Source organism: Notolepis coatsorum (genome assembly GCF_963971535.1).
Source record: "Notolepis coatsorum genome assembly, chromosome: 19".
In the NCBI taxonomy this organism is placed as follows: Eukaryota; Metazoa; Chordata; class Actinopteri; order Aulopiformes; family Paralepididae; genus Notolepis; species Notolepis coatsorum.
This window is the reverse complement of record NC_140183.1, coordinates 39,098,748-39,112,886: the sequence shown is the minus strand read 5'-3', so window position 1 is coordinate 39,112,886 and position 14,139 is coordinate 39,098,748. Positions and strand designations below refer to the sequence as shown.

Below are 14,139 nucleotides of genomic sequence, written 5' to 3'. Positions count from 1 at the left end.
ATGCATAAGTATATTAAATAAATGTATTCACACCTCATAACCCAGCTTGAATAAAAACCTCACACGCATGCGTGAAAATACACACACACACACACACAGATCATTTCTTGGTTAATTTGAATTCTCTCAAGTCCATAATTTTAATGACCACTATTATAATGCATATAAAATATTCCACAGTGAGAACCACCTCCCTACCTCTAGTACCTCCTGTAAAAGTGAGGTTTCATTAAGGCCAGAAAGTTCTGCAAGCCTGGGGGAAACTGGCTCAGCCAGAGAGGTGGTTAAAGCCATTATTGTTCAACCGGGATCATTAAAACGTCACTGACTGTACCGGCCGTCTTTCATTTCTACCCCAGTCACTCATTTTCTCACCCATCAGCCGTGCACATTTTTGTATTTATGGACTGTCTTAAAAGTGATGTCCGACATGTAGGAATGTGGTTCCTTGGTACCTTGTGCTCACATGTCAAGTGATTCCAGGAATGCTTCCCAGGTGGTGTGTGTATAAATTAATGAATGACGTTTTTTTTTAGTCATGTCCGACGACCCATCCCCAAAAACAACAATTGAACATAACAATCAATCCCCATGGTTTCTAAGCTACACCATGCACATCATCAGAGGCCAAAATACATGCGTGCCGTGTATGTGTGTGTGGGTGCGAAAGTATGTACTATGTGTACATAGTAGTAAATAACTAAGTGTGTGCAAGCGTTTCATGATCTAATTGTATCTCAGAAACAGTGACTCACTCGTCAACCTACGGTATTGCAACACAGATCTCCAGTGGAAAGAATTTCCTGGGAAACCTCTCCACTCCTGCCCACAGTGACAATCCCAGCAATTCTCCCCTGGCTTCCTGTTGGCTTCCTTCTGAGTCGGGTCTGTGAGTGAAGCCTGTTGTCCGGCTTAGCGCCACAAGCTGCAGGTGGCTAGCCAGGCTACGTCTGGTCTGACTCTAGGCTCTCTTTGACCCCCAGGTCTCGTTGGTCGTTGGAGTTAAGGGTCTTGAGGAATAAGGGCAAATTGATTTATGTTTATGTGATGCAGCTGGATTTGAAGCTGGGTGTCGAAGGAGAATGGAGTACTGTAGTGTGTATAATACTGTTAGTACTGTAGTGTGTAGAATACTGTTAGTACTGTAGCGTGTATAATACTGTTAGTACTATAGTGTGTATAATACTGTGTTAGTACTGTAGTGTGTATACTACTGTTAGTACTGTAGTGTGTATACTACTGTGTTAGTACTGTAGTGTGTAGAATACTGTTAGTACTATAGTGTGTATAATACTGTTAGTACTGTAGTGTGTATAATACTGTGTTAGTACTGTAGTGTGTAGAATACTGTTAGTACTATAGTGTGTATAATACTGTTAGTACTGTAGTGTGTATAATACTGTTAGTACTGTAGTGTGTATAATACTGTTAGTACTGTAGTGTGTATAATACTGTTAGTACTATAGTGTGTAGAATACTGTTAGTACTATAGTGTGTATAATACTGTTAGTACTGTAGTGTGTATAATACTGTTAGTACTGTAGTGTGTATAATACTGTGTTAGTACTGTAGTGTGTAGAATACTGTTAGTACTATAGTGTGTATAATACTGTTAGTACTGTAGTGTGTATAATACTGTTAGTACTGTAGTGTGTAGAATACTGTTAGTACTGTAGTGTGTAGAATACTGTTAGTACTATAGTGTGTATAATACTGTTAGTACTGTAGTGTGTAGAATACTGTTAGTACTGTAGTGTGTAGAATACTGTGTTAGTACTGTAGTGTGTAGAATACTGTTAGTACTGTAGTGTGTAGAATACTGTTAGTACTGTAGTGTGTAGAATACTGTTAGTACTGTAGTGTGTATAATACTGTTAGTACTGTAGTGTGTATAATACTGTTAGTACTGTAGTGTGTATAATACTGTTAGTACTGTAGTGTGTATAATACTGTTAGTACTGTAGTGTGTAGAATACTGTTAGTACTGTAGTGTGTATAATACTGTGTTAGTACTGTAGTGTGTAGAATACTGTTAGTACTGTAGTGTGTAGAATACTGTTAGTACTGTAGTGTGTGGAATACTGTGTTAGTTCTGTAGTGTGCAGAATACTGTTAGTTGTACTGTATGTACTGTACGTGTACGTGTCAACTGTCACTTTCATCTAGGAGGACATGTATAGGCATTTGTCTGCTTCTAGGAGGTACTGTTCTCGTGTGTGGGTGGGTGGGTTCGTGAGGACGGTGACGGTGAGGGTTAATGGGGTTGAATGCCACCTCCATCGTCATAAATCACTCAGCCTGTTAAAGTCAGGGGCCGTTGGGACCTCGTTTGAAATGTGAGTAGGAGGACCGGGTCCATTGTCTCTGTGACAGTGTGGGAGAGAAACATCATAGTGTAGTTATGAAGTACAGGTTCACGGTGTACTTTTTTGTACGCTTGAATGTGCATGTGTAAAGCAGGAATGTGTTCATTTTCAATTCAGGAAAAATTAAATCTAATCCTGGAAAACATTTGGCACAGGAAGGTTGGTATTAACCTTTCTCTGTGGTGTTCCTCGTCGACGTACTCGCGTCAGCCACAGAAGGTGATTGTGAATGAATGTGTTGAGGAAACTACTCCTGAAACTGTAGTTAATCAAAATCAGCTACTTTACCAAGTAGGAAGTTAAATCATATCTATTCTGAACCACTCTCAAACAAATGCGGTTTATCAAACTAAAACTTCTTTGAATAGTTCAACTACATCCAAACTATATTGTGGAAAATTAATTCAAGTGTGGGATGTCATAAAGACAGATGGAGCAACAAACAAATGGGACAGTGTCAAACGTGCGTGTGTTTTGATTAAGCGACCATTAAATTACCCATGTCTAATGGCCTAAACTCATTAATTCAATCTTTATTTCAACGCAAATGCATTGAGGACAGCCCTCATTTTCATAATAAGAGATTGTACAATCTATTAAAACAACAGAGATTATGGTGGAATGGTTGGTGATTAAGGATTTAAACTGACCAAAGGATACCAAAGTATTAAGTTTTAGAGTTTGTTGTATGATATTCATGTTTCAGGAGCACAGAAGCTAAAGTAATATATAATGCAGGACCTGTCGCAGAGGTGTTTAATTGGCATGCAATTATCCTCAATGTTAGCGGTTAGCACACACGGTTAGAACACACACCGGAACACACGCATGCATTGTTTTTGTAGGATCGCCGATGCGATACTCCTCTGCGCTTAACCCATCCCGTCGTGCTCCCCCCCCCCAAGGGCAGCCGGGAGCAGACGAGGGCTGTGGCGTGAGCCACGCCCGGGGACCATCCAAGTGCTCCTGCCCGTCTTCGTCACGGACACGACAGCGTTAGCGATCTGTTGTTTTGCATGTTTTTCTATTGGGTTTCTCTTATCGGGGGGAGGGGGGGGGACCCTTGCGAGCACGGGGAGAACATGCAAACTCCACACAGAAAGGCCCGGGAGATACCCCACCTGGGTAACAGGCATCGCGGAAACCTGGTCCCCAAGCGGGAATCGAACCCTGGACCTTCTTGCTGTGAGGCGACAGTGCCGCAGACTTCCCAAGTTCAGTACAAACTCTAGGTGCTTTAAGTGAAAACACATGGGTATGTGTACCATAGGGTCCAGATGTCCACTCCAAATAGAGAATTGAGATGAATTGGGCAATCTCCAATTATGGCTTTATATAGAAACGGATGCTAATACAGCTCTCACCTATCTGCTAGGGAGGACCATCCAACCCTATTATACAGGACACAATGGTGACTGGTGAGTATCATCACCAGTGATAAACATAATGACTGAAAGATTACGTCTAAGGGCTTAAGAGTGAAAGCAGGGGGCGGCTAGGTGGTGTAGTGGGCAAGGCACTCGCCACCAGTGTGGAGACGCTAGGATTCGCGTGTTCGAATCCAGCTCTCCACACTGTTTTCAGTTTAGCTGGTCGTCCGCAGTAATACACATTGGCCGTATTACGGGGAGGGAAACTGAAGGGTGGGGATCGGGCGTTGTGAACAAGCGACTCCTACAAGTCGGTTGGTGCGCCTGCGCAGTAGAATCAGGAAGTGTCGGGGGCAGCGTGAGCCTCCCACGCGTTACTCCTCGACACTGAGAGATCGAGCTGCGCAGGTGAAAAGATGCGACTGCTGTTACCTCAAGTACCGGAGGGGACTTGTGCTATGTATGACTTAGTCCACATTGCAGCCGGCTTGTGGGAGGCAAGAAACAGCGTTCGTGACAGGGGAGGGTTGAATTGGATGATACGAAATTGGGATGGGAGAAAATATAGAAAAATGGGAGAAAAAGTGGATAAAAAAAAAAATAGTGAAAGCAGGGCGGCCGGGTGGCGCAGCGGTCTAAGCGTCTGCCCACCACCACAGAGACAGTGGGATCGAATCCAGCTGTGGTGCTTCCGGGTTGGCCGACCGTCCATACTAACACAATTGGCAGTGTTAGCGGGTGGGAGAACCCGGCGAGGGTGGGTCCTGGTCGTTGTAAACAGCGACTCCTACAGATCGGTCGGGGCGCCTGCACAACGAGGTCGGATCCTGGGGGAGGTAGTGTCCTCCACACGTTACACTCTCCCAGTGAGAGTCCGCGCTGCCAGGTGAAAAGAAGTGGGGATTGGCTACACATGTGTCGGAGGAAGCATGTGATAGTCTCCGCCCTCCCAGACCGACGGTAGGGGGCACAGCACGCGACGACCAGGTAGGGGATTGGGAATTGGCATAACGACTAACATTGGGATGGGAGAAAAACGGAAAAAAGGGGGAAAAAGAGAAAGTAAAAAATAAATAAATAAATAAATAAAAGAGTGAAAGCAACCACATGTCTATAAATTACATCTCTGTGGTCCGACACAAGGGAAAACATGACCACCGGCAAAATGTATTTTCCCGAAGCCATTGTTTTCCTCCAGGGAGATCAGCAGCGCCCTCCTAGGCAGTGAGCGAAGACCACAGTTCTTATCAAGTGAAAGCAGCTTCAGGGTGTGTTTTACGGAGACGACACAGGAGCATTATTCTCTGGTGGTCAGGAAAACAACACGTATGTAGTTAACTAACGCTACTGAACAAACTACTAAGAGACTTGAATGTAGTTTCAAGCCCTACCGCTGTACTGTAGCTGTACTGCTGGGACTGTACTGTGCCGTTTAGGTCCAGCTCCTTCAGTCAGTCCTGTTTTGTCAGAGCCACTCAGTTCTGGAACACCCTACCAACTGAAATAAGACACTGTGCTACCTACCACACATTTACAAAAAAACTCGAGACCTGGTTATTATTAACCAATCAAACATGTAATCACTTTTAATCATTTTATTGTGTATTTTATTATTGATTTTATTATGTTGGATTATGTTGTAAATACTGTGTTGCACTGTTAATGTTTCTTATTATATTATATTGTCGGTCTCATAACATCTTGACAAAAGGACAAAAGTTGCGAATTAGCCAGCTGGCTAAAACTGACACATTTACAGAAATGTTTATTAATGTGTACTGTCCTTTTTAAAAAAAAATAAACTGAAACTGAAGAAGATCTAGTTAAACCAGTAACTGACCTCCATGTAGATAACTACTCCCCCGAGGCTGCTCAAATGTGAGCGGATGAATTGTGTGTTTTGTATTTCCATTTACAGTGACCCTGGCCTGTATAAAGTGTGCAGTTGTAGGCCTGCTTCGCCGTCTGAATGCGTTGTCTGTGTAAATGCGCGCGCGCCTGCCTGGGTGCAGCAGGCTCTCATTCATTAGCTGGTTGTCCTACAGCAGGCTGGCAGTGGCTGGGGGGAACCACGAGGTCTGGGTTGAGCAGCCTGGAAGCCATCTCCTCTAGCAGATGGCCGTCATTAGTAACAATGAAGACCGGACCACAGGGGCCAAATGGAATAACGGGGAGCCCGTTTCCTGTTTGGCTCTCTGTGAACCCCCTTTTACTACTGCTACTACTACTACTCTCTCTCGCTCGCTCCGTTTCTTTCACTCACTCACTTTCTTTCGTTCACTTTCATGCTTCTTCTGTCTTGCTCTCTCTCTCTCTCTCTCTCTCTCTCTCTCTCTCTCTCTCTCTCACTCTGTTTCTTTCATTCACTCACTTTCTTTCGTTCACTTTCATGCTTCTTCTGTCTTGCTCTCTCTCTCTCTCTCTCTCCTCGCTCTCTCTCTCTCTCTCTCTCTCTCTCACTCTGTTTCTTTCATTCACTCTCTTTCTTTCTTTCACTTTCATGCTTTTTCTGTCTTGCCCTCTCCCTCCCTCCCTCCCTCCCTCCCTCCCTTCCCTCCCTCCCTCCCTCCCTCCCTCCCTCCCTCCCTCCCTCCCTCCCTCCTACTATGGGCTGTATTGTTTTTCCAGTTTTTCCAGCCAGATCCAAGTATCTTTTTTTTTCTTTTCTTTTTTTACACCAAATTGATTCCTGTGGAGACGATGAGAGGAGGCTGCAGCACAAGCACATGCCCAACAAACATGAATGCTTTTAATTCAGCCCAGCTTCCCTCGGGAATGAGCCTCGTCGTGGGCACATATTTAGTTGGGGGTGATGTGTGATGGGTTCAGTTCAGACAACTGTGTTGTACAGTTGTCTTGCTTGCTGCACAATGGTGTTCTGTGTTGCAGTTTATTTGCAAAACAAATGTGGCTAAGTGAATGTAATAACATGTGTTGTCCGTTTTTCTGCTCATCAAGTGTCACATGCTGTACCCCATTCATATAGTGTGACAGTGAGTACACATTGAGCTGCTGGCATGACAAAGTGTCTACAACTTCACTGCACTCTACTTATAAATAGGGATGTCCCGATCCGATCACGTGATCTGGATTTCTTTTTTTTTTACTTTATTTTTTTATTCAACAAACATGACCATGTGTTCATGTCTTAAACTCATACTGAGGCCTTAGTTTTGGTTTTAAATTGCATATAATCATTCATTTATTTATTGTCACACAGAGCAGAAGAATTTTGCCAAAACAAACGTATTTCCTTTGATTTAATTATACATCAAATGATTTATGTCAAGGATGAGGGACATCCACTAGTTGCAGAACTTGCAGTCACCTGATTTTTACAGACGATGGCACCATTGCTCTCATGAAGCAGCAGGTTGGAGGAGGAGTTTTTAGATTACTCCGGTTGCAATGCCTCGCTTGAATGAAGTTAACTTTTCACCTGGATAACGTCAACCTGCAGCTGACCAGTGGGAGGCATAGTCTAGCAATGTTCGAGACAGGGGAGGGGAGAATTGAAGGAAGAATTGGCGAGGCGAAATTGGGATCTGAGAAAAATAGAAAAAAAAATATTTAAATAAATTTTTTTTCAATATCTTTTAATTTTTTTATTTATTGGTTACTAATGTGAAAGATCGGATCGGGAAAGATCAGTATCGGTAGATACTCAAAATCACATGATCGGAATCGGATCGGGAGCAAAAAAATTTGATCGGGAATCCCTACTTATAAAGACTACACTTTAAGTGAAAAGCAAGATTGCGGCTTAGTTACCAGGCGTTAGACACTTGAAGCGTATGATAATGTAGAAACATCATCAAATGAATGTGTCTCTTCAGGAATGGGAAGAAGGAGTCTGAACTGGAGGCAGCGCTGGCCAGGCTGAGGGACCTGGAGGCCCTGCTCAACTCTAAAGACGCCTCCCTGAGTACGGCGCTGAGCGAGAAGCGCTCCCTAGAGGCCGAGGTCCGAGACCTGAAGGCCCAGCTGGCCAAGGTAAGACCCAGGGAGGAGTTCATAATCAATCATTTGAACCCTTGCAATGATTTATGTCCGTTTTGAAATATTTTGGACAGTATTTGCAGTTGGAAGACTCAATCTATAGATTTTTTTTTTTATTTACCCAGAATATTGTAGGTTAGCTCTTTTTCAGCAACGCCCTGCTTCACTTTCTCAGTTACATGCATTCACAGCTGGGAGCTGCCCAGTACAAGTCTGACACTGTTGGCCACTGTGCAGGGCCACTTGCTCAGATTTTGGAGGATTGAACCGGCGGCCTTCCGGTCACAAGTTTCTCTGACCTTTAGGCCACCACTGCCCCGTAGTTGACCACATAAACATTCAAAATGGCCCAAGTTAATTTCCTGTTGTAGTGTTTGCTAATATTATCAATAGCTGATGGGATATAAACTTGGGCCCAAGCTGTTCCCAATTCCACTGAAAAGGTTCATCCTGTCTTTAACACATTGTGTGCTAGCCGGATATGACGATTTATCGCTTGGATACCAGCATGTTAATCAATGGGAGGATGAGCACATTTGCGAGCGATTAAACTTAAATTATGGCTATGTGTCTAATACACCCGTCGCTTATCAATGACTTGCTTGCAGTCAACATGTACGAAACGGATCGTTTTTTCATCAGTACATTTCTGTTTTATACCGTTTTGAATACGAGTATAGTTTTGGAGATTTCTAGTGATAATAGCCATTTACTGGAATACACGAAAACACGTTGTCATTTTCCGGCTGATTTATGAATCGTTTTCAAATAAACGCTAGATTATCGAGAGTATTTGTGTTCTTATGCACGATACAAAAGCGGGCTGAAAAATCATTTATTCGTGCCGCGCCTAACGCCACACACACACACACACACACACACACATACACACGCTGTGAAAAACAACTCTGATTAACCCAAAACTGGTAACATATAGAGTCCTTACCTCAGATCAGATGTTCTGCAAAAAGATGAATCCAATTTCTGATCGCCATTCCAAATATTGATTGCGTTTATTGATCCAATGTTATAGTCCGAAACACATAATCGAAAGCTGCTCCGAGCCTCCCCAGTGAATCTTGTAACAGACACTGCTTGCCAGAGATGGGGAAACCCTGGACTGAGTTTTTCTCTGATGCACTTTTTCACTCAATCCAATCATCCGGGAGACAATAGGGGGCGGTATTTGCCCTTTTCGAGCTCGGAGCCATTCTCAATCATAACGTCGGGCTGGACGGATGAAACATTTATGGATATCGCTAATAAAAGAAATAACGATTAAATAACGAGAAATCTCGTTATTGGCAACCAATGTGTTAACTATGCATATAAACAGCACTCCAATTTAAATAAATAAATTAAAAAAAATTACATTGATCATCTATAAATGGAGAACAGACTTATGGTTCTTCAGTTTAAGGGTTATTTGTGTTGGGGGTTGTGAGAGATTGTCCTGGAACGAAGTGGCCCTGAGCAACACATTGAGCACCTACTTTCTCCACTGACCATATTCACATGATGGCAGGGGTGTAAAGTAATTGTACTTCGTTACAATACTTAAGTACTGTTTTGGGGGATTTGTACTTTACTAGAGTATTATTAGGTTTGTATACTTTGTACTTTTACTCCATTACATTTCAGAGAAAAAAAAACATACTTTTTACTCCTTACATTTAAAATGCAGACCTACAAAGTACAAATCTCACAGGTCCAACCATTTTAATTAGTATATTTTAATTGTTTATCTGGCCGAACTAACGTTAATGTTATTAATCCTGCGATCGCAGGTAACCAGCCAATCAAATCCCCATCAATGGAAAATGAACCCGCCCATACCCATGCTGATTGGTCCTTGTGCAACACTAGAAAGCGGGGATCTTTGATTAAACACCTGCTATCAGAAGAATAGACAGTCAGATTCGCATTATGCTGTGGTTAATATTGTGATATTATTCAGGGTACTCCAGTATACTGTCTTTAATATTGTGATATTATTCATGGTACTCCAGTATTCTGTCTTTAATATTGTGATATTATTCAGGGTACTCCAGTATTCTGTCTTTAATATTGTGATTATTCAGAGTACTCCAGTATTCTGTCTTTAATATTGTGATATTATTCAGGGTACTCCAGTATTCTGCCTTTAATATTGTGATATTATTCAGGATAATCCAGTATGCTGTGGTTAATAATAATATTGTGATATTATTCAGGATACACCATTCTGTTTTTAATATTGTGATATTATTCATGCTGTGATGTGAATGCCGTCCACGTTAGTTTACCTTCAATGGAGAAGTGCATTAAACAATTGTAATGCAAAAAAAGTGTCCTCTGTTCTTTCATTTCAGCATTGTCTATCGCAGAACACATTCCATTGTGGGCCGAGTGTATGCTTGGTTTCATTCCAGCCTTGCCTAAACACCAGCTGATGATTTCACTAATTGGCTCACCTCTTCAACTAACTCACCTGGTGCAATGTATAGTTAAAATGAGAACTTGGCCCATGATGGAATGAGTTTGAGACCCCTGGTCTATCCCTTTCAAAAAGAAAATTTTAGTACTTAAGTACATTTAAAAGTAGGACTTTTTGACTTTTACTCAAGTGTGTTTTTAGCCAGATACTTTGACTTTTACTTGAGTCAGATTTTGAGACTGTACCCATACTTTCACTTGAGTATAATTTCTGGGTACTTTTTACACCCCTGCATGATGGCCATTTTGCTCTTTTGACATGCTCAGGTTGGCTTCATTTCCACCCTGTTCCCATTTAAGGTCTGCATTGTAAGGTGGGAACAGGGTGGAAAGGAACCCAACCTGAGCATCACATAAGAGCTAAATGGCCACACCGCCACTGCGTGAATATGGCTGTGCTCTGACCCCCCCCCCCCCCCCCCCCCTGTTGAATTGTATACTTCTTCGGTGATATGAGAAGTATTGAATTCCCAATTCTATTGTGTAATATGCTGATTGAGTTGCTGTGCTTTATTAGTGCAAAGGAACTAATGAAAATTAAATTGATTGTGAATGGAGGGGATATGGTGTAGGTCGGAGACTTCCTCTACTGTTTATTTTCACAATGAATTCTGCCATGTAACTGCCAGACAGAACTGTAGCCATGCGCCATCTACTGGCATATGTGGGGAACTACAGAGGAATGTCAATCATCTCTTTCTGTCTCATTTAATATTGGCCAGTTAAAAGCGCTGCACAAAGCCGACCAGGGCAGACCACGAGGTGGGTCATGAGGGTGGTAGTTTTGAGGTCGAAAGGTTACATAAACCTCTGCAACAGGTCCTGCATTATATTATTATATTAAATGTATGTATTACTGTCTTTGTGTCGCTCTCTCTCTCTCTCTCTCTTTCGCTCTCTCTCTCTCTCTCTCTCTCTCTCTCTCTCTCTCTCTCTCTCTCTCTCTCTCTCTCTCTCTCTCTCTCTCTCTCTCTCTCTCTCTCTCTCTCTCTCTCTCTCTCCCCCCCCCAGTTGGAGGGCAGTCTGGCTGATGTTAAGAAGCAGCTGCAGGATGAGATGTTGAGGAGAGTGGATGCTGAGAACCGCCTGCAAACCGTGAAGGAGGAGCTGGACTTCCAGAAGAGCATCTCCAGCGAGGTCCCACTCCTCTTTCTATCTATCTGTTTGTATGAGTAAGATATGTACAGGATCCCCTCTCTGGTAAACAAGAATACCTTGAAGACTCTAACAGGAGCACTCATTCAAGGGTACTACGACTATGCTTGCACCTCATGGTATCAAAGACTACTGCTTGACCTTACTCCTAAAACCCACCTTACCCCTGCCCATTTTGACAACCTAGGATGGCTTAAAGTAGATGAGAGTACAGCAACTTGCAATGGGCCTGGTCTACAAGATACACCACTAAGGTACCCATGTACATGTCAAAATACTTCCCAAAGGTCAGTGAATTCCACGAACACCAGAGGGAGTTCCACAAATCATGTTCAACCCAGATTCGGCTCAAACAAGGGACTAAACACGTTTCGCAATTATGCCACAATAATGTGGAACGCCCTACCCACAGCCATAAAATAATGTGAATCCCTACCCACTTTCAAAACCGCTCTCAAAGAGCACCTACAGGTGGCTGCAATTAGAAACTGGCCCCGCTAAATGTCCAAATACTTTTTTTTGTCATGATTTTAATAGTTATGTTATAATAAAATATAATTAGGATTATAATTAGGTTTTATATTTGAAAAATGTCTTAAATGTATATATCGAACTACACATCTTTTGTTATTCCATAGTTTTACCCCTTTAACAGATATACTGTACATCTACTTGTTATATTCGTCCTTGCCTTTGTGATATGATAATGGTTAGAAGCGCATGACATGTTGGTCTGTGTGGTCTGCAGGAGCTGCGTGAGTCCAGGCGCAGGCACGAGCTCCGCCTGGTGGAGGTGGACGGTGGCCGGCAGGTGGACTACGAGAGCAAGCTGGCGGATGCCCTGATGGAGCTGAGAACCCAGCATGAGGGCCAGGTCCGCATGTACAAGGAGGAGGTGGAGAAGACCTACAACTCCAAGGTATGTGGCACCGCAGACATGCTGCTATGGTGCCCCCTAGTGGAGACACAAGGTGGTATGGCTGCAGCAGCCGCTGTAGGGTGTCAAAAAACATATAGGACTGTAGAGATGAATCTTGATGAATCATAATTTATTTATAAACACTGCTGTCGAGTTATGGCTTGGTGTATGGTTTTAATTGCATGTATTCTGTTATTGCTGACAGAATCAGTCCTATCGCATTTGTCTACCTGTTCAATTCAATTTGATCTGTGATGCAAATATAAGATATTAGAATTCATTGAATCTTTTCTTATATAATCAGAACTGAGTAGTGGGTTGAGTCATCATGCCCCTAACAGCATCAGCCATATATTCCAATTAGTCACACTGACTTTTGATACAGCTCAAATTTCAAAGTAGCCCGAATGCATATTCTGTCATTGTAAAAAAATAACAATAGTATACGATATACAATTCCATAATGGAATTCATGGAATCCATAGCTAAATGAAAGCGTAGTTCAGGCCAGTAGAGGCATTAGTATGCACTGACCCACCATGTCCTCCTCCCTGTCAGCTGGAGAACGCCCGTCAGTCTGCGGACAGGAACAGCCACCTGGTCGGCGCCGCCCATGAAGAGCTGCAGCAGACCCGCATCCGCCTGGAGGGCATGTCCTCTCAGCTCACCCAGCTGCAGAGACAGGTACACGCACACACTCACACTCACACACACACACACAGGGGCGTAGCTGGGGGGGGGTTTAAGCTTAGGATGATTCCAAGGGCCCAGTACTTTTTTTTTTTTTTTTTTAACAACTAGACATCACTCGGTGTATTATTGATGCTCTCATTGATACTATGTTTGTTTCTGAAGTGTGTGTGTGTGTGAGAGATATATAGAGAGAGAGGGGGGGCTTTGGTAGACTATTGCATTGGTCCATTCATTGAAGATGAACGCAATGCGACATCCTTTACTAGCCTCACCCACCAACAGTGCAGGTGCTGAACTGCTGATCCGAATGTATAGGTAAAAACCATATTATGCGTTTTCATCAATAAATAAATGGCCTAGAAATACATTCTTTCATGGGGCCCAAAATCTACAGCTACGCCCCTGCACACACACACACACACAGCTGCAGAGACAGGTACACACACACACACACACACAGCTGCAGAGACAGGTAGACACACGCACACACACACACACACACACACACACACACACACACACAGCTGCAGAGACAGGTACACACACACACACACACACACACACACACACACCCAGCTGCAGAGACAGGTACACACACACACCTAGCTGCAGAGACAGGTACACACACACACACACACACACACACACACACACACACACACACCTAGCTGCAGAGACAGGTACACACACACAGCTGCAGAGACAGGTACACACACACACACACACACACACACACACACACACACACACACACCTAGCTGCAGAGACAGGTACACACCCACAGCTGCAGAGACAGGTACACACACACACACACACACACACACACACACACACCTAGCTGCAGAGACGGGTACACACACACACAGCTGCAGAGACAGGTAGACCAGGCATGTGTCAATGGAAAGATGTACTGTAAAGATGCCAAGAACAAATGCAATGAAAAGGACTGTGATGTATAGAGCCATGACTGCATGCAATTCCTTACCACCTACTAGGGTTGAAGACAAACAGACATTAAAAAAAAACACCTTAAAAATCATAATTTATAAGAAAGAGTGGTACTGTCAGTTAAGTAAACATAGTGGGTGATTGAGAAGATGGGTATGTGTGATTGTTGAACTTAGAATTTTTTCCCCCTCCATTTTCCTCCGATTTTCTCCCA

General features: G+C 43.1%; 1 protein-coding gene across 1 annotated transcript in view; it reads left to right on the top strand.

The window, feature by feature from the left end:
• The window catches only part of LOC311245982 (lamin-A-like), a 99,720-nt gene that overhangs the window by 50,073 nt on the left and 35,508 nt on the right, over positions 1 to 14,139 (top strand). Inside the window, exons 3-6 of the mRNA XM_084336024.1 lie at positions 7,573 to 7,729; positions 11,222 to 11,347; positions 12,114 to 12,284; positions 12,843 to 12,968. Coding sequence (XP_084192150.1) covers positions 7,573 to 7,729; positions 11,222 to 11,347; positions 12,114 to 12,284; positions 12,843 to 12,968 — 580 coding nt within the window. The remainder of the gene's footprint in view (positions 1 to 7,572; positions 7,730 to 11,221; positions 11,348 to 12,113; positions 12,285 to 12,842; positions 12,969 to 14,139) is intronic.